We start from the raw sequence: 22,460 nt of genomic DNA on the forward strand, positions 1-22,460 counted from the left end.
TCATAAAAAAAGTCTCATAATACTGGTTTTCTTGCGATCCTTGCAGATATTTTTCATCAATCTTTACCAATATGGTACCTTTTGGTTACGGGTAATTTCTTCTTTTGTAAGAGTAAAAACGTATAATCGAAGAAATCACAAGCACCATCAAATTTCATTGAAATGATGGCTTTTTGTATGGAAATGACCGTTTTTGACTGTACAAATCAACAAAAACAACACCATCATCATCATACAATGAAATATGGCCAAGTGGTACCGCAATACATTGGTCCCTCGTCGTAACGAACATACCTATTACGAATTATCTGATATAACGAACGCCAAATTTTGACCCCCAAAGTAAACTTAAGCTAAACAGTACTTCACAATCACAAACGCTTCATCGCTACGAACGCTTCTTATGGATCCTAACCATTGAGGATCCACCATAACAAAGATACCTGCTCACAAAGGAAAACATTTATGAAACCCAGCTTCTAATTTGCTTAGATATTTCACCTGTATAAAAATATATATCGGTATGGACACAATGCTGTTGTCCCTTTAGTGTCCATTGTAGGCATATTTCACTGTAATAATAATAATAATAATAATAGCAGTAGCAACTACGACGATGAGAAGAAAGGAAGAACCGAGACTTTAAATGCATGCTGATAACATGAGCTTGGATAATGTAGTCATCGTGGTGGCTCTACAGTGTACTGATTATGTATAAAACAGACACATTGTAGATTCGCGGGATATCGATCATAATCACTGCATCTCTAACGGCATCAATTGGAGGATGGTGGTGGTGTAGATATTATCTGCTTGAGAGATGGCGGATTTCCAGCTTTATTCATTCAACTTTTCATTCATTCGCACTTTATTCTAGTTCTTTCTTCTTCTTTTTTTGCATCACATAATATATATAATTCTCCAAATCCCTAAATCGTCGTGGGGATTCTCTGCATGTGTTACACTATTTAAGGGTCCCTAATTTGTCTTGGATATTCTCTGCATCTGATACACTATTTAATGGTTTGATTAAATAAGAACCATTCAGAAATATATTTAGAACTGATATCTTGTAAGGCATCTGGAAAAAAATTAATTCCATCTAATGAACAAAACTAACTTTATTCAGTAGTGTGGCCATTTTGAAATGTCACCTTGTATATCATCTACAATTTCATCCCAAAGAGTCCCAGGACTCGCATATATTCAAATAATGAGTCCCGCTCAAATGTAATGAGTACAGTGATTCTGCTAATAAATGGCAAACACATTGAGATACATCAATTTTCTTTATTTATAATACAGAATTATTACAACTAGGTCATTAATAATTAAAAGATCAACTCCTTCACTTTACTTTAGTTCATAAATTCGCCTGTCTTTCTTGGATCTCCAGGCCTGTAATACTGACTTGTAATCATATGACACAGTACATAGTTTTACAGCCATCAATTTATGCTGAGTCTCAATATTCAGCCTGTTTCTAGCATTAACCAGGATTCTGTTCTGGGCAGAAAACCCACGCTCGCATCCAGCAGCATGTACTGCTGAAGTTAGTGCAAGTGTTGCTAACTTGAGCAAATTTGGAAAATCCTCTCTGTGGTGGCGGTCAATTAAATGCCACAGTTTACACATCACATCTTGAGGGTACTTCTCAGCCAGAACTACTTTCTTAAGGAAACACCACTCTATTTTTGCCTTAACAGAGTCAATAACAGGTTTTGATGTTTTTTTCTCAATACTTTTGCTACTTTCCCATTGTACAGTTTTTGCTTCTCCATAATATGTACACAGTTTGTCAATCTCTTCATCTCCGTATGTATCCACTTCTGTTTTTTGACATCATAGCAAGAATACCAAAGCTTGTAAGTAGGTCATCTGCTGGAAATCTAGACTGAATGTTCTCAACTAATGAGTCAATGAAGAGTTTAGTGATTTTCTCCAGGCTGAAGTTGTTCTTTGTGATCTGATGATGCTCCTTAAATGTACTGCCCTTCAGGTCTTCCTGGAGCTTTTGCATGTATGGAGTTTCAAAGCTATATACCTTCTGCAGATTAGCAATACACTCATCAGTTTTCACCTTCACAAGGGCCACGTCCACATTTTCTTTCTGGAAGAACTGGCTGAGAATGGCTACAGGAGCCATTGCATCCATCATCATGTATGTTGTCTCTATAAAACTTTCAGTCGCTATCTTTTTCTTCAACCCTCCAGCTTTGTGGTCCATGTGACTGGCTTCAGCCAGGTAGGTAAGCAAGCTATCAAGAGTTCTCCATATAGCAGTCAGGGCACTGAAGTAGGACAACCACCTCACTGAATGGAGCTCCTTATATACAAGACATCGATCGTCTAAAACCTCCTGTATGGCATGTAGTCGAGGCTCGCGTTGACTACTTCCCTTAAAAATAGTAGAAAAGATCAGTCAATACTTGCTGATGCTTTTTTAATGGCTCTATTTTCTCTGCTGCCTGTGAGGTACACAGTGCCAACATGTGGGCAACACAGTGAACATTATGCATATGAGGATTTTCCCTTCTCAATATTGCAGCTGCTCCTTTTTCCTTGCCCATCATAGCAGATGCTCCATCTGACCCCAAACTCATTATTTTTGCTACTGGAACACCCTTTTTCTGACATTTCTTTCATAATGGATGCAGCGATTCCTTTCCCAGTGGCATCTAAGCATTCAACATTGCACACATAATGACACTCTGGAATAAAGTCTTCATTCAATATCTCAGCATACATTGCCCGCCTTTTCCTGTTGGAAATGTCAGTGCTCTCATCTGCAAGTAATCTTACTACAGGAGATTTCTCATTTTTAACAGTTACAGTATTGTTAGCAAACTCTGCTAATGACTCCAGCAGCTCACTGAAGATTCATAATTGATATTACTCTTTCTGAGAACGTCAAGATCTTGAATTCCCAATTCATGTAAAAGATTCACAAAAGACTTAAATTTGTTAAATGGGATGTCTTCATCTGCCATCCATTTAACAACCTTCAGTAAGGCAGTTATGGCTTTGTCTTGATCTGGCGTGAGCTTTGAACTATATTTTCCAAAGTTATTTCGTAACTCGGGGGCTATTAGACATAATTTGTGGTCAGCAAGATCGGCATGTCTGGTTAATGTTGAATTTTGAAAATTTCTGTTTTTAGCAAATTTGTTCATACCATTTACGTTTTTATTGTCTGTGCATATCTCACAATATATAAAGTCCTCGAGTACGTTTTTAACCACTTTGGCTGAAACTGTCGAACTTTTGGTAATTTAAGCATTACGCTGGAGGCTGAGCACACGCTTGCATCCTGAACATCAGATGAAGAAACCAAATGCTGCTGATTAGTGGAATTTGAATCATGAAACAAAATATCCAATGTCCTTTGCTTAGGGACAATTTTCATCATCATCCTCTTTGGCGGCATTTTTACTGGAAATATAAGGGGAACTGATGACATTCCATAATATTATTCTGTTAAGGAGTGAGTACCACATGACCGGTGCAGAGATAATATTTGCCTAGTGAAAAGAAAGTCCTGTTAAACAAAAATCACAGTAAGCACGTTGTTGTTCCTTTAAAATTTCTTGTGTCCAAAGGAATGCACATATAAACAACTAATGAGTCCCATCCATTTTTTGTGCGTGCTGGACGCGGGACGCAGGGGTAGATTAACAGTAACAGGTGATTCGTTTGTAAATTTACAGAGTAAGTGGCAATTATATCATAACAAAGCTAACCAATAATACCATATTAACTAAGATGGAGAAGATACACGTTGAACAGGTGCATTGATGACGTCACATGCATTTTATGAATAAGGGGCAACGTTTATTTTGAATGTTGTTGATTTGCACATTAAACAGTTTGGAGTATATAGACTTGTCCATCGTACATATTATGTCGCACTTTAAACAAAATTTGGAATCGATTTCTACAAGTTATGGAGACATTTATTTTTCTTTCCTGCAAACTACACAACAAAATCACAATATCTTAAATTCGACATCTGACTTTTGTAGAAGGCTTTATATCAAAGGAATATGCCATCATTCATTGATATCGGATAGGAAATATTTTCATCTGAAACCGGGTCTGAAAATGAACTAGGCTTTAACATTACTAGGACTGTTTTTTGCAGGAAAAGAGAAAGGAAAGAATAAATAAAAAAAACGGCAGAGTTAAGCTATCAAAATTAATTTAAAGCTGATAATTCTTTGCATGTAAGTAATAGGTTTGGGTCATTTTCTTTTAAATCAGACCAAGTCCATTGTCATAACTGTCTCATTATATTTTACAAACTTAGATGTGGCATGCAACTTCTGTTTCTATAATGAAATTTCAGGCTTTACTGCCAGCAAACAAAAGAAAAGTCACTGTCTTGCATCATGAACTTTAATGATCGCCTTTCAATCAAATTTGTTCTTCCAAGCATTTCATAGTATTTATGCACAGTTCTGTTCTTCGGAGCAAATAACATTTTGCAGGCAGATCTTTGAGATTTATGATGTTTATGAGTGTGAAAATTCCTTATATTTTAAAGCGTACTGACTATCAAGTAGACTCTAAACAATAACTTTTTAGGGAACCCATAGTTGAATTTTCGGAGTTCTGCGATTCAGGGTCATACAGTGTACATGGGTGTGACACGAGAACAATATTGTTGTGGTTCTTCTTACCCAAACATTGATGCGACCTTGGTTTTGTTACAAAATCAACTCGATTTGTTAAGTCATACACGCTCAGCAAAAGCGAGAACGTATGAGAACGTGTGTTTGGTTGTTTTGGGTGAAATACCAGAACAATAAACCCAGGGATAGGCCACAAGAATATACAAAACAAAAATGGTTGCAATAAGTGACTTATGCGCACAAAATAACAAGTACCGAGATCATTGAAACAGCATTTCGACTCTCCAAATGAAGTATGGAATAGAATGTAAATTTCAGTAGAGAATAAAATAATGTCTGTCACGAATTTGTATGACCAGCAAACGAAAAATTCATAAAATAGGTGTACTAACATCTTTATCGATCTTCAGAATGGAAACGCAGTGGAACGCAATGGAAACGCAGTGGAACGCAATGGAAATGCAGTGGAACGCAATGGAAACGCAGGGGAACGCAAAATCGTGGTAGAAGAGTGTGAATCTCATTCGAGAGTGTCCTAGAACAGCGGTGCTTTAGGCTATAGCGTCTGTTTAAAATGCAAGACAGTTATAACATGCAAAGAAACAATACTAATATAAATCTATTTCGAACTAAAACTTTAAACTACAGCAAGACCAGACCACACTTACAGTATATGCCAAACGAATAAGTTTCATCTTGAGTGCACCAAGTAACATTCATTTACCCATGCTACATACATTTTTAGAATAGAAATGAAAGGGCAAGACGATAAAGTGTCGATGCATAGGATAATGAGGACCGAAAATCAGTGAAAGTTACCCGGTTAACATGAAAGAATATGATCAGATCATGAAAGTGTGAACATGCGAAGCGTAAAAAATGTATACTGTTTTGCTCTGTCTGCTTATTGTATTGTCATAGAACGACTTTGGGGCGTATTCTACAATCAGATTCACGTTGATTCACGTTCGTGGGTGAGATATATCCCTAATGCCACTTATGAATGACAGATTAATTGCTTCGGGCTACAACGCAGCATTATTTCATTAAATAAATATTGTATTAAAGACTCTGGTCTGAACCATTATCGATACTATAAATTTGTATTAGATTCTAATGCAGCTGCAAAGACAAAATATTTACTTTTGGGAAACAAATATTTGACTACACGCTCTGGACTGGACAACTCCCATGAGACTAAAATTAGTTTAGATTCGGAGACATAACATATACTGTTGCATTAAGTGTTGATGGTTATCTCTACTACTTAAAATGATATTGCAATGAGTTAAAAATAAGACACGACCTTGGGATAACTGATTTGAAATCCTGGTTAAATCACTGGTGAAACCGATCTTTAAATTTAAAAGAAAGTGAATACTTAAGTAATAGTACACTTGATCCAATACTATTTTGTTTCAAGATTTTTTATAAAATTATACAACAGACAAATATCTAGAAAACGAATGAGAAATATAAAACATATTTTTTAAATAAAAATTATTTGTTATCTTTTCTTTAAACGAATCCTTTTAAAGTATCTCAAAATGGACTTGCATGCTCTTAGAGATATTTGAGAGAATGAAAGTACGCATATAAATTAACCAGATAAGCCATGCAACCCACAAAAAATACGAATAAACACGAAAACCCATCCCTACTTACGGTACTTTGAAGAACAATTATTGAAGCATTTCGTGAATTACAGAAAGACATTTTGAAATACGGCGGTTACTCTTACATAGCACGCAAGGCAGCATATATTGAACATTACCGAAGAAAATAAATGATGACAAAGGGCTACTGCCTATTAAAGACAAGCGTTGTTACATAGTAACACCCGCATAGTATTAGCATGAATCTGAAGCAGAAATTCATATAAATACATTTCGAAAGGTTGTCAAGGTATTGTGTATGATGTTTCAGATGCATATTCGTTCAGATGTCAAATGTGAACCGGTGTCAGATATATTTTGCAATAATGTCATTATTTTCACATTTTCGGATGATGACAATGAATGTTACAATACTAATGCAATAAAAATGGATCTAAAACCTAGAGATAAATGTGTTTTTTACAAAACCGGTATAGTGTGAATTTAATTACTGTTATGAAGTATACATGTAATGTTTAATCGGAAAGACATTCTCAGTAATGTTGTAATATTGAAAGTGAGAGATAGCGGCATTAACTTTGTTTCAATGAAAGGTTAAAAAAAATGTATCATGTTACATATTCGAGATCGTCAAGCTTATTGTTCAATAATATATTAGAGAAAGAAAATAAGAAAATATCAGAATGTTTAGACTGAGTCAAACATTGCAAAAGTTCGCGTTTGTTGCAAAACATTTGTTGCACACTAACAAACTCCATTTGGCATACTAACTTTTTGTGTAAATTGTCCATTAATAGGTATTTCATTTTTTCAGTCTTCGAGATAAATAAAAAGGTTTGTGTTTCCTTCACTGCTTTGACTTCCAAATTAGAATTGGAGATACATCCGTAGTGGGTAACCCGAGTGCAAGCCTATGTTTAGTAGATGCTTCACCCTAGCGCTGCGGTCTAGGCAACGGGAGTAGTCTTTTGTGGTATCTTTTGCGTAGAAACCAATTTAGTCTGCATATATAGATCCCAGAAAAACTAGCAGCAATTATAATAGTTCGGTGGTTGGATTATTGACTGGATTCTTGCATACTATAATCGAGGCTGGAGTGGTTATATTTGAGATTTTCGATCTATATAAGCGGAGAATGTGTGCATCCGTCTGCAAAACAGCTGCAATTGTAGATCGGTACAGCGATGGTGCAGTACCGATGTAAGGGTCATAGAAACAATACGAACATGAAGAGAGCTTGGCAAACCGTTGGTGGCTGCATTGGCGCAAACATTGGAGACGATTGCTTTTGCTACGGGGCAGATATATCAGCTAATTTTTGCATGCGATATTCTGGTTATCGGAAAGAAGACTCAACATGTACAAATCGTCGACGAAAATATCTGATACAGGCTGTAGTTGATAAGAAGATTGTCGGGGTATCTCGCTAGCAAATTGGTGGTGTCTGCTATATTCGACTCAAGGTTGCCATGATAGTTGTTTTGTGGCGGTATATGCATATCAGTACGCTCTCCCACATACGGGATACCTATGTCGGGGCGGTCGTATATGTGTTGGTATGTGTGTTATTTCGCTTAAGTAGTGTGGTAGTTTCCATACATATGTGCGCTGTTGTTTCTCCAATTCGAACGCATTTTGACTACTCCTGCGTTTTGGTGGTCTGTGTGGTTGTGCGTTTGGTGGAGGCGAAAACAATATAAGGCCAACTATAGCTACTCTCCGCGAGCTTCCTGTGGTCTTTCAACCGAGCTAGTTAAAAATTAGTTGAAATATGATGACAATCAGTAACGAGTTTTATATCACGCGCACATACCTACACGTTAATGTTACTATAGCTGCCCCTGAAGAGAAATGTCATGTGGGGTAGAAGGCTGTGACTAAAACCAGTAAAACGCAGCTAACACAGCTATGATCATTCTACTCAAACATTTCAATTTTCAGCCTATCACACGTTATGATCGATTTCCGTGGACATCCTTACTATGAAATGTTGAAATTACAAATAACACTGGAAAACATTAATATTTGTTCGAGTAGGGCAAACAAAGAAGCGGATGAACCTAAACGACACAATGAATTGAATGAAAAATTGATATACGAGAAGGATCAAACTGAAGAAAATGAATTCGGTGTATTAAAATAAATCAAAACAGATTGAGAAACAAAAGCTCCATTGTATCAGTACTCCATGAAAATGTATGCCGATAATGGGATTAACGTCAACTCTAATAATGAAAAAGAATTTGTAAGAATCATTGCATATATTTTCTAACGAGTAATGGACATTTTTAAAGATGACCTAAAATTTCAGAAAATTAATACACCCTTATCAATATGCATATTTAAACAAATTAAAAAATGTCTGCCATAAAATTGTTTGAAGTTACTAGTGAGGAATATTTGACAATTATAATCGTGGTTACAGCGGATACACTTATCTAGAATAATAATCTTCATCGATCGGAACTGAAGTAAAGAGTTTCCTTTTCAGCAGGTTATATAAAAGCGATGCTGAACGGAACTACTCGATCAACATTTTGGATCGTACGAACCCCTGCTTCAGGTATTTTCCTTTGAATCCCTATTTTACTATCTTTTGTCAGTGATCAGATAAAAACAAAGTTGAAAAAGCTAAAACGAAATTGGTCAGGCCGTTTAAGACAACTGAAGGCTCCGTAGATGGTAGTTAGAAATAAAACTCATGGAGATCACCTTTTACATCTACCTACGGACACTGAGATTCTCATCTCCTTGTATTTTCATATGGACACATATTTTAGATCTTGTATTTATCGGTCAGTCTGCACCATAGAAGAAATGACTAAATTCCTGAGCTGCACAGAACCAGTAGGATGGTCGTTATGCGTCGGTTGCACTGAGATGACTGATGATATAAACACTTTTGATCAATACATACGAATGATCAGATCCCCTGATGAACGTATTATGATTCTGACCCCTCTTTGGCCTTGGGTGCTTTGAGATCTGGTTGAATTACGAAAATAAATTTTAAGAAAATTTGTCGAGCGGAATCAGCATAATACAATGAAAAAATTTGGAGGGTGGTGTATAACCTGCTTTGAGAACCATCAGGACTGTCTGAACGCATGGTATACCTATTTTCATTTCATGGGCGTCAACTTAGACTAATCCGAGACCAACTTCACTACGCGAAATCGAAGAAATAGGAGTGTCGTTACGGACATGCTACATTAAGCCAGGACAGAAATTAACCAGGGGAGAAATGACAGATTCTAGCAACACTGAGGACTTCACGAACCATTACTTAAAAGTATTTTGATTTTAATCATTCTTTGAATGTTTATAGTTAAGGTTTCCCGGTCTGCGCAAAAAGTATTTTTTTTTTCTAGCAGGTTTCATGAAATATGACAGTATTTCCACCAATGAACGATCGTATTCTCTGTTTAAAGCATTTCGATTTTTAGCCTTTCTTTAGGCGTTGATATGCTTGGACACCTAGAGTAATTTTTGACGAAATTCCTCGGTGCAATAATCATTATACATGGTGAAAAGGGAAGGCAATCTATAAAGCCTGTATTTAGATAATCTGGTATATGAAGAAGCAGATCTATCTGCACACGTTTTGTATCTTTTATAATTTGAACCATTTTCTGCACATTCGTAACCAGACGTCTACCAAGACCACATAAATAAGCTGAGATTAACTTTGTCAAGCGGATTCGGAAAATAGGAGTCAATAACACCGGTAAAAAGTGAACGAATTGTATCGCAACGTAGGGCAACGCAAACCTCTGATAAAAGTATTGTCATCAGAACCCTTCTTTGACGGTTTGCGCTTATCAATACTTGCTGTATCAGTCATGTGTAGAAAGAACTTATTCTGCCAACAATTTTTAACCTTGCTAATCCGGATCTAATTTTTTGTTTATGTTTGAAACCATCTTTGAAAGTTTGTAGCTTGGGATATATAAAAGAAACGTAGTAAACGCTTACAAGAAATTCATCATATCGATGCCAATAGGAAGATTACCCCTTATGTCCACCTATGGACCCTAAGATGTCCTTAAAGTATTCTGAGTTGGACCACTTTAAAACATAAGGTAGAACATATCAAAAGAATTATTTAACATGAGGAATAAACACTTCAAAGAAAGTGATACATAATTTCATGAGACACAAATATGTCAGAATAAAGACAATAAAACGTTACTAAAAATAAATGTATCTTGTAAATGAATTTATTAAGTAAATTTTGTGTCATCTAGTTGTACTTAAAAGTTCTGGACGAAGCTGATTTACTCTTCTTCCAATGAAACTAAGTGTATACACAGAGGAAATCAGTTTGTGAACTTCTAAAGATAACTTATTTTTAAACAGTATATTCTCCTTTTATTAAATAAACAAATAAGACAAATATGAACGCTATAATACAAAAAAGTGAAACCTGCAGCTTTGAATAGCCATCTTACAATAGAACTATTCATTCCTGACAAAGCTGATGCAACTTTTTCAATGATGTTTTTTAGTCCTTTCTGCATACAAAGTTGTTTAGATGTAATTCATCTCGGTTACCTATCGAAAACAACACGTCTTTTTTTCACCGTGTTCGTTGCAGATAAAAACATTTTTCGGACGATTGAAGGCGCAATAATAACTATTTTCCATTAAATAACATTCTTTCTCGTTCACATGAAGGATTATTTCTTTTGTCTCTCTCTCTCTCTCTCTCTCTCTCTAACATTTCACTCATATTTTATATATATTCGTTAAGTAATTTTACAGGTTACTCATAGATTCTGGTAATTGTGCTTTTTAATTTCAGTATCTTCTATATGCAGTTTAAGTTTGTTAATTTTAATGATTTTAATTTGGAATTGACACATATTACACCTTCCAAAAAATATCCATTCAATTAACTTTCTACTGCAACGGAAAGTAATCTATGTAGTCCTCTTCGAATTTAATCAAGGGCATCATTTATAGCAGTCGTACCTTCTCACGCTAATTCATTGAATGCTACACTTGTATATATGTTTGTATTTCCGTATCTTATTTAGGTCGTGTTTGTTGTCTAATAACTGTTGACGTTGGACACTTGATTGCTTACCAGGGAAATGAACCTTTCAGATTTGATTTAAATGGTGATCAATGCTAACAAAAGTGTTCCACCATCTTGAGTAAAACCCAGTCTACTTTCCTTGTGATTTAACATATAATTCTACAGGTTCATTCCCATTACATTTATTACATAACTGTTAATAAAGTCATGTCTTACAATAGCGATGATATATCCTTCTTTCTTTTATTTTATGTAGCAAAGGAAAGCCTTTATAAGGCTAGTAAATTACACTGGTCTACAGCCAAAACGCTTCCAAAATAAATATTGTCAAATATTACTAATTCTGAGTCACTGAAAACGACAATTATGCTTAAAAAGTGTTAGTTGGCTCTAGTTTTAAAGATATGATACTGGGCCATTATATACGACCCTTGACATGGGAATAGCAGAGGATAAATGAGTAATAAAGGGAAAGAGATCTTAATTTAAACCTGAAATGACTAAAATACATCTTTGACTGATTTATCAATAAATCCATGACTGGGTTTGGACAGTACTTGCTTTTTAGGCAGAACAATGAATGTTATTTCTAGAAGTCATGGATGACGCAATCGTAACTAAGCTTACATCACTCTGCTGAATAAATTGCCCTATATAAGCTCTAGAAATCATACACTGTCGTGCTCTCTTATTTGGCAGTGTTTGATTTTGCAAAGGGACACATTTCTGTTTAGCCAAAGTGAGCAGAGATGCATCGTACTTGTGTGAACAATGCAGATAACTTCTGCTATGTTCGTGGTGAAGTGACCTTTGCATAACTAAAGCGCAGTATAACCACTATGGTTAAGAAAGCCTATCAACTTTATTTTGGCTACAAAATTGGAGATCATGACAAGAGGTGGGCCCCACACATATGCTGTAACACTTGTGCAACAAATCTTCTCCAGTGGTTGAACAGGAAAGGAAATCTATATTTCCATGCTCTTCAAACTCGTCCTTTGAAATGTTTTGTATATATTGTTTCCATGTTCTTCAAACTCGTCCGTTGAAATGTTACGTATATATTGTTTCCATTCTCTTCAAACTCGTCCATTGAAATGTTATCTATATAGTTTCCATGCTCTTCAAACTCATCCATTTAAATGTTATCTATATAGTTTCCATGCTCTTCAAACTCGTCCATTGAAATATTATGGAACAATTGTTTCCATGTTCTTTAAACTCGTCCGTTGAAATGTTATGCATCTTTTGTTTCCATGTTCTTCAAACTCGTCCGTTTAAATGTTACGTATATATTGTTTCCATTCTCTTCAAACTCGTCCATTGAAATGTTATCTATATAGTTTCCATGCTCTTCAAACTCGTCCATTGAAATATTATGTAACAATTGTTTCCATGTTTTTTAAACTCGTCCGTTGAAATGTTATGCATCTTTTGTTTCCATGCTCTTCAAACTCGTCTGCTGAAATGTTATGTATCTACTGTTTCCATGCTCTTCAAAATATATATATCGTTTCCCTCGTTGTACTGTACTGATATGATCAATATAGTACCCTTGTGGTGCTTAAGTGATCCGATATTTTGCACCCGTGTAGGGCTGTAGTGATAGGATATTTTGTACCCGTGTGGGGCTGTAGTGATAGGATATTTTGTACCCATGTGGGGCTGTAGTGATAGGATATTTTGTACCCGTGTGGGGCTGTAGTGATAGGATATTTTGCACCCGTGTGGGGCTGTAGTTATTGGATATTTTGTACCCGTGTGGGGCTGTAGTGATAGGATATTTTGCACCCGTGTGGGGCTGTAGTGATAGGATATTTTGTACCCGTGTGGGGCTGTAGTGATAGGATATTTTGTACCCGTGTGGGGCTGTAGTGATAGGATATTTTGTACCCGCGTGGGGCTATAGTGATAGGATATGTTGTACCCGTGTGAGGCTGTAGTGATATGACATATAATGTAAATCTGGTCATCCTATGGAGACAGACTGTTTTATTCGTTTTAATGGTGTGCATTCCACGATGGTAGGACCTCATGAAATTTACTTAATATTAGTTTGTTTCAAATTAAACAAATCATGCCATGCTATAGATTCTTTTTATCACACATTTTCAATACTTTAATAATCCTTCATTTTCACTGCAATGAGTTCTAAGCGAATATAACGTATGACCTACGCAGATTTACAATAGGTATATGAATAGTACTGACGCTCCAGTTGATCAGAATTAGCTCGAGAAGTAAGCCTCAACTTATTATAGGTTTAAGTCAACTCTTAGCTGCGACTGCTTAGAAAAGGGTCAAACTTTTATTTTACATTTTTTAAATATCGAGAATAAGAAACTGTTACCATTTATATGATATATTGAATGTGCAAACTGAATGCGACAGGATTCATTTCGGTCTACAACTAGAGCAGGTATCGCCGTAATCGCTCTGACAGACTCTCGCGAGACTCTGGGAGAGCTCTACGTCGAGTGTAGCTCTGAGTCACGCTAGAGTCCCTACGATGCTGCTTTTCGATGGAAGGGGTTAAACTTACCTGGTTGTCTTCCCAATAAGGTCCTCGTCTGCTGTTGCTTTTCTACAGATGCAGCCATCCTAATCTAAACTCGACCTGGAGAATAAAAGTGAAATCTAATGGTTCGGAGCGGTCTTAGAATATGTTCACGTCGTAGTCAGAGATAAGTCAAGATAACTATCGAAAAGAGTACAATCAGAGTAAACGCACGCTGTCATCTGACATGATGGAGAGTACAGCTTGTATGTGTGTGACATATTAATTAAGAAATTCGTTATTGATCCTAAAGTGGTAGATATCAAAATGATTTAAAAAGTTTTATTCAAAAAACGTGATGGGTTCTAGAATATCTAAGATCTAAATCATCGAAACGAGCAATTCAACAGGAGTACCCTGAACGTAACATTATACGCCCGCTCCGTAGTTATCTGTGTAGGCACTAGTAGGGTATAGTTGACTCTGGATGTTACTAACCAACCGGTCTCAATGACCTCGACCTTTTTAAATATATTAGGTCTTGGTCCAAGCTGGATGTGCATAAACCATTTTTCTTTCTTAATTAGACTTACCACATATAGAGTAGAGATGGGTCTTTAAGTTCTAGTTGTAAAAAAATTACACAAATATAAATCACTATTCTTGGCAACGATTGTGTAGTATCTCTATTTCTGAGAGAACTGGGTTGCCATAAAAGGATCCGTTCAGGCTGTAACTAACGATAGTTAACACAAATCACAGTTTTCTTCTTCGCAAACCTCTTCTCACTGTCGGTCCATAGAGTAATACTCTCTTAAGGCACCATTACCTTTCCACATACATTCTTATTTTCCAAAAGACAGCTTGCTTTTTCCTAAGAACATATGACAATAAGAGCGAACACACCTTTGTGTGCTAGCGTACTGAAATTCAAATTCATTTGGAGGTTCCACCAATCAGCATGTACATAAATATATTTATACGATTTATCAGTGCGGAACAATGCCAGTACTGACTGAAATGATGACATTGTGTTCGGGTGTGCCTGGCGTGGATATTTATTACGATCTGAGGAACTACTGCTGCTGCTCTGGTGATTATTCTTCCAGAGGAGAATGACTTCGAATTGGATTTGGCTTCTCGGAATACAACTAACAGTTTCTTTGAAATATGTTTGAGAACAATGAACCGTTTTTCCAAAAGTCACCCTCAAGGGAGCCAAAATAGTTGTACCTGAATGTGGAAAATGTACAATTTAAAGATTCCATGAGATAATGGATGTTCCTTCGAGCACATTGCTTAAAACGTTTGGAATGACTAAAGTCTATTGTGTTCAATTTTTCAATCCCGAAGCGACAAGTAGTGCTCCTCCATTTGCCTGAAATTCATTGCCACGACATCAATGGTATACAAACAGAACAATGAGAAGCTTTCTGGTTTTGGTATCAAGGGCTTTTGAAATATTGTCAATCCGATGTGGAAATTTTACCACGTACTTGTGGAAAATTTCCGGTTATTTCAGGATCTTAGATGTATCGTTCTTCTGAAGGAAGTTTCTAGCTCTGCCAAAGCGTGTAGATTAGTGTAACCATTATACAACCAGTATTATACCAATATCACCCTCTCGTATTTAGACAAAACTTTGCATTGGTTAAATTTATAGTGAGAAACACAACAGCAGTGGATACAATATGATAGAAACGGTGGAGAAAAGAGGATTCGATTTTAGTAAGTGGACGTTTGAGCTTTTAGAAAACCCACAGAACGTGTACGAGTTTTACGGAAGGTTATTTGATTGATGCTCTACCTGTGATCTTGACCGAGACGTGAAAACTCTTTTGACCGAGTTTACTACTGAAAATCTACCAACAACGCCAGAATTCGGAAAGAAATTTAAGGATAAAAAGTGGTTGCAATGTGGGAAGACGACTTCGATCGAAGTTTCAAAACAGATTTAGAATTTCGACACATCGTCGAGGACTACGATGTAGCGGACATCAAAACTTTGAATCCAATGGATACTTTGTTTGGAGGATTAACCAATGCTACAAATTTGTTGTTCGAAACCGACGAATCACAGGTTGAAGAACTCAAATAAATCGCTTGTGTTTATCACTGTATCCTTGGTTATGTAAATATGCTTGATTTTATACCGATCACGCTTAAATTGTGACAAATACATCGACGAGTAACACATTCACTAGTACGAGGGTCTGATTGAATGTAAACTTATTCCATTAACGAAATTGTACTATCCTTTCTTGCCTTCTGCGCTGAAACATGTAATCAGCAACACCCTGTCATCACGTGACCAAGAACGTGGCTTGGCAGGAACGTAGATGAGTGCCGAGTTAGTTTATTTTCTCGATATTGGATAACAATTGTTGAAAGTTTACGAAGTTTGGTAACTTCTTACCATAGAACGATATCCATTGGATGACAACTCGAGTGAAGAGATTTTTTCTGGCGAGGTCAGAGAATTTCTTAAATTGAAACATGAAATCACTGACTATATATCTTGGTGTTACGTTTCAGATGAGAAAGACCAATTCGAGCAATGGTACCGATCCCTACAAAGCATCGACTTGGACAACGTAGAACAGAACGAAGGAAGACGATAATTTACTAAAGTCAAGCTGACTTATTTGTGGGGAAAAGTAGGTTCGATGTATTAAATTTCTAAAAACAGAATATGGTTTTTTTTAGATCTAAGTCACTCTTTCAGCTCATCGAGAATAGAGGAAAACTCATTAAATTCAGGAAAATCATGCGTGAAGATTTGATGTTAGTGAATTACGAAAAAGTCAAGTAGTTTACTGAATCCGACCACTTGGCAATGTCACCGTTGTTGCTTAAGGAAAAAGCCAATGCCTGTTTAAACCTGTATTTGGTGCCAGAAACTTTGGATACTAAGTCCTTCACTTTGAACTGTATGGTTCCATTTACGTCAATCTACAAGACGTCACCCATACCACGAGGACGAGCATCCCGCAGAGACCATTTTGAGTTCTGTCAGTGGTGGACCACAACAATTACAGTTACCAGTACCTAGCCGAGAAAGGACAACTTCATACTAAATGCAAAGTAAAAGGATTAACACTCAGCCATCGACTGAGTCAAGAACTGAACTTGACGTCTATAATGAAGATTTAAGTCTGGTCAAGATCACGACTTTCGTGTCAAAAATATTGAATAACATAAAACTGTACGTTTGTCAGACCTTCAAATCGTCAGTAAACCTTTCAAAAAGGTGTATCAGATCGTCTACGAAAAACAACTGCGTCTTCCCAATCACAACAAGGAACCATAATGGTACCTATCTCCAGTATAAAAAACGTTCTCCGAAGAGAAAGAAAGGGCATGGTAAATAAATCCTTCCACCGAGAAATAAATTCCAAACAGCAACAATTTGATGGACCCTCTGACTCAAAGTTCAATGAAGTCAAGTACAATGATGAGCCCTGTGACAAGTGTGATACAGCACGGCTTTGCTCCACGACAGAAAAGGATACATCACTGTGCCAAACTCCGTATGCCATTGTCATCATGTGATCCATTTATGCTGACATGAATCTCCTTCACCTTACAGATATTGCCTTACCACTGTCACTGTACCAGGCGGTTGTCCACCTTTAAAAGACGATGGCCTAAATTTCTGCAAGGACCCAGTCCAAATCTTTAGCGAGAACGGGATTTTTCTTCATTGGGGAAGGAGACCAAGTACACGAATGGAAATAAGCTGCAGCACCGGCCTTAGCAAAAGGCGGGGCCCGATTTCGGATGATTTTGGCGGCTCCCCCCACCCCCACCCCGATCTGCACCCGGGGCCCTCTGTGAGCACGGCATTTGGAAATAAACTTTTAAACAAGTTTTATAAGATATTGAACTTAAAATTTTCTACCATCGCTTTAAAATTACTTTCTCTCTATAGACATATTTTTAAAAATTACTAACGCGCCAAATCGGACCAATCGTTCTAAAGCCGGCCCTGACAGACTCGTTCATCTTAGCTTAAACATGTCAGATGGTCTCTGCACTTTGACAACATTCGTGTGTATGAAAACAAAATAATGTCTGGGTTCCTGCAGACGAAAAGTTGTTCACCATCAGTTGGCCCAGACAACATCATGGATATTTTAGAAGAGATTATTAAGAATTTACTTTTGGAAACGCGAGAACGAATTTACAGACACTTTGTTCAGATTCAAGTAAAACGCAAAGAACCGTTTAAATTTTTACTCTGGGACGGAGTTATAACGAAAGTTATATCATAGTTGGAAAGAGATGTTTTGTGCTAAACATGCGATTAGACTTTTCTGCGAAAAACATTAGAAGACACTTTATGCCTGGATTTTTTTCATTAGCGTTGCACCAAATTCCGTGACAGAAAGTCACTGACATAACTCAAGACTTAGTGAATTACCAAGTACCTTTAAAAGACATAATTCAGCTAATTAAACAAGGTATGATTCCTTTGAATTTAGGACGTCTTCTCGTGTGTGTGTGTGTGTGTGTGTGTGTGTGTGTGTGTGAGTTGTGTACGCATGTGCATCTGTGTTTGTTAATGACTGAATTTACCGGATTTCATTTACCGGCAGATTCTTTGCGTAAATGTCTGAATAATACATGCATAGACAATAGACGTGACTCCTAAAACTTTATAAGTGCAAGAAAAACTCACTGTGTTAGAAGTACTGCAATTAGTGACGAATACTACTTTACCATTGTATGAAAAATGAAATTCGTCTTACTTTATGTACTCTTCATACTTACCAAGAAGGATGTACCACTACTTGGCTATAACGACGGATTTAAGACTGTAAGGATGTGCGCGACAGAAAAAGTCTTGGATTCAACATTTGGAAAGAAGCAGACGCTGACCACACAAAAATGACGTGTGTGACTAAAGATAGTATAACAAAAATCAGGAACTTTGTCTTTGAAGTGTGAATATTAGTGTTGTACCATATAATAAAGCATATATAAAATGCCTTGTGTTCTTGGTAACTGTTGAAGAATTTTCTAAACTACTCGACAGATATGTCTGCATACTCCGTTATCAAAGTGACTGACCTTGTCTGTACAGGAGACCTATGCCGTTTGCGCATCATTTATTTAATAGTATAATATTTTCTGCTGGTTCCCAAATGTTAAAGAATTAAGTATACCCTTTCCATTTCACGAATATATCAGCAAAGAAGCGCTATGAAAAGATTTCTTGCATATTTCGAAATTCTGGTTCAGATTTTGGTATTCCAAAATCTCTCAGTTGCTCCGACAACCTAATGGAAAATTGATCCATACTTTTGATGTTTCTTCCTTGGCTGCTTTACTGGTGTTATGTCTATTGATATATTCTATATCTCAAATATCTTAGGTAAAACTCAATCATTTTCTGGTTACATTTTGTATAAAACGTTTCCACGTTGTAGTCTCGATGGTTCTGTTAACGGTTTGCATTACTGATGAGAAAATGTCTATCACCATCAAAGCGTATTTATATCCATTATTTTGGTTTTAATCTGCCTGCATATCCACATTTTCTGCTTGCTACTGGTCATCAACATGACTGACATAAACTCTTTTGTAGGGAAATATTGTGTCGTTTACTTGTGTAATGTGAAGGTCGACTGTTCACTTATCCAATATTTTCTATCAGGTATATTTTTTATATATTTGTTTTTGCTTATTAGTTGTCCCTCAAAACTGACTTTTATTTATGTAAGCAAACTGGATTACCAGTATGGTAAATATAATTCTTAAATAACGTGTTTTGTCTTGCTTTGTCAAGGCTCTGTCGTAAGCAATCTCAAGGAAAATAAAAACACCAAGAGAATAGTTTATGATTGATAAGTTGTCTTTAGGTGTGATAAACATGCCATTTGAATAATGTTCTTCCCTTTACAATTCTGATATATCTGCATCTTTTGACAAACATTTCAGGGTTTCTTTTGTTTGATGTTTGAAATCAACAAAGCAGCAAGTTTCTTTCTTGAATTACACCTTTTAACATTACTAGCATTGAACAATCATTTATTCCGTCAAAACGTACAGACAAATATGCAATTTTTCTTGAAGGCTAAGTTGTTGCTCACGTGTTAAAGTCAGAAAATATTTATTTGACCTTTCTAAAAGGTGTCGAACTAAATTAGACGCAGCTTTATGCCTTTATTTTCCGTCTACAAGGCTAATTGACTTTAAGTCTGACTGTTCTAATAATTTCCGTCAGATTTGCTGTATTGCTGGATTCTTCATTTTCTTATTAACTTTTTATGTTGTCGTATCCCTAACGGAACTTAAGGGAAAAATAGCACAAAACAAATGAGTTTTCTAGCCGTCTCAATTTCCTTACAACGAGGAAAAGCTGCACGTGTTTAGTATAGCGACGTTTTTACAAAATGTCATTAAACGAAAAGAATAGAAATGTGATCTTATGGAAGTTAATTAGAATTCTGATGATATTTCGATATAATACAAAACAGACTGACCCATTCATTGATATATCATACAGATTATTATCGATATTCCGATGAAAATAGCTTTTGGCGCCAACCTGAAGTTATAAGCACAAAAAGTATGCACCGTTGCCCGTGCTGTGGTTAATTGGAATGTCGAAATTTCTGTATTAAAATTATTGTGGTATAAAAAAGTGTCGATTTTTGTATGTAATAACTAACTGCTTCACGCTGATTACTCTGTGCATACACGTAACTGGACTATGTACCAAGCTGCCTTCAGTCTTCACTTGTGAAGAAGATGACTGTGTGGAAGAATTAATGAGAGAGAGAGAGAGAGAGAGAGAGAGAGAGAGAGAGTGGTGGGTGGGGTGTACGTGGTGGGTGGGGTGTACATGAGTTTGTCAAGAAAATATCACAAATTTTAAAATGTTTTGTTTTTCGGTAAATCGATGTTATAAGAGTTCATATGCAAGTGTGACACTTTAGTTAATTAAGTAATTTCTACTTGCACAAGTGTCCAACACATTTTAACTGCCTTGATTTTGTACAGTCAGATACATTAAAGTCGGTATCCGACATTGGAATAAACCCTAATGAATCTTCCAACGTTACTTTTAGCTGGCTATATCATACCGAGGAAATGAGAGCTAAATCCTTTCAGAAAGAAACGCATAAACAGCCGACCCAAGCTATAGTATTCACCCACCCTCAGGCAGCTTTTACTCCCCTTACCGATCTTATAAACGAAAAGAATCAAAGATATCTATTTTAAGAAAATAAGCATAAAAATTAGTCACTTCATTTATCAATTTATAACCTCTAACTTGATTGTTGCCAGTGGGGCTCTAACGATGTCATCTCCCTCGCGTTTCGATCCAAACGTGTGATTATTCATTAAGGCGAACGTTATTGGCGTGGGAGAGCCTGTATATTTTCATGCAACAGGAGTGATGTACTTAACCATTTTCAAAATGTTTCAAACAATTTTGTAAAGTTTGAAGCTACATCCCTTTGAATACGTGTTATATTATGTTCATTTTGTTTTAGAAATAATACAAACATTGAAAATGTTGGATATAGACGACGGTGTTTCCTGTGGGTTGTTGTTATATATATCTTCAATGTATGTGCAAAGAACTTCACCCCGTCATTGAAAAGGGACTTTTCCAGAAGCAGAAATTGAGAAAGCTGGGACTTCTTTGTTCTGGATTGTTGTGTTTTTAGTGAAAACTCAGTTTGGATTAAACGCAAACAATATGATTGTTAGAGACCCTTGGCGATAATCAGGTTAGAAATTATCAATTGAAAATTGAAAAATGATGGGGGCTTTCACGCTGCCGGGAGGGTAGACGAATAATTTAGTTTGGATTATCAGTCTTACGCTGTGCCAAATGAGCTACCGCGGCTCCTGAGAGAGAGAGAGAGAGAGAGAGAGAGAGAGAGAGAGAGAGAGATTTTGATTTTATAAGATAACTTTCACAAATGTTTCAGTCTTATCACTAAGATGTCTACAGTGGCAGTTTATAGTGATGTCTAGCACCGTTGCATCATGCCGCAGACATGTATCATTTTCCACCCACTCATATTTTCCCAAAACCAAGCAGAACAGACCGTACACTAACCTCTTAATGATGAGCGTCTACTACTCGGACGCTTTAATCACTTAGGCCACCGGAGCGGTCAGAGTGAGAGAGAGAGGCTGCATTTTATGCGTATATCGTATCACTGACTGGCCGGCTCAAGAATCGTCTGTTCCATCATGAAATGAAATATGTGGAAAGATTCAAGTGTCGAGCAGCTGACTCGTTTAAACAAGTTGTTTGTTAAAACCTTTGAGAAGAAGTTATTTTGGGAAACTATTGAGATCTTACCTAAGAGCAACGTCTAGAACTGAATTCGATGTTTATACCTTCTGCTTCGAAAATACCGCATATAAATACTCTCTGTGTAAAGACTTATATCTTCACTGTGATATATTTCACTAATGTTATTGTCAAAGAATGTTATACCAGTCTGAAAACAGTGGGTGCACTTGATTCATACTTCGGATAAAGAACCAAATCATTGCACTGTTACAGACTAAATCAAGTCGAGTGTAAGTTCCAGAATGAATAAAAGACGGAGTCTCTTATACGAGAGGTTATGATTTCTCTAGATATAATAGACGATGATCATGCAATAAAAGGGTTTGAATAAGAGCTTCTCCTTTTCACTGTA

General features: G+C 36.5%; 1 protein-coding gene and 1 pseudogene across 2 annotated transcripts in view; both read right to left on the reverse strand.

Moving 5' to 3' along the window:
* Positions 1–22,190, reverse strand: part of LOC149784910 (meiosis 1 arrest protein-like) — a 102,480-nt gene extending 80,290 nt beyond the window's left edge. For both annotated transcript variants that reach the window (XM_089931158.1, XM_089931159.1), the window contains exons 1-2: positions 22,115–22,190; positions 13,831–13,905 (exon numbers count right to left, since the gene is read on the reverse strand). In XM_089931158.1, the coding sequence (XP_089787284.1) occupies positions 13,831–13,888 (58 nt within the window). In that variant the 5' untranslated portion in view covers positions 13,889–13,905; positions 22,115–22,190. The remainder of the gene's footprint in view (positions 1–13,830; positions 13,906–22,114) is intronic.
* On the reverse strand, positions 1,354–10,091 carry LOC149784911 (zinc finger protein 862-like; annotated as a pseudogene).
* Positions 22,191–22,460: the final 270 nt, after the last annotated feature.

Source organism: Sinohyriopsis cumingii, chromosome 13, assembly GCF_028554795.1.
Source record: "Sinohyriopsis cumingii isolate HCF-2022 chromosome 13, ASM2855479v2, whole genome shotgun sequence".
NCBI lineage: Eukaryota > Metazoa > Mollusca > Bivalvia > Unionida > Unionidae > Sinohyriopsis > Sinohyriopsis cumingii.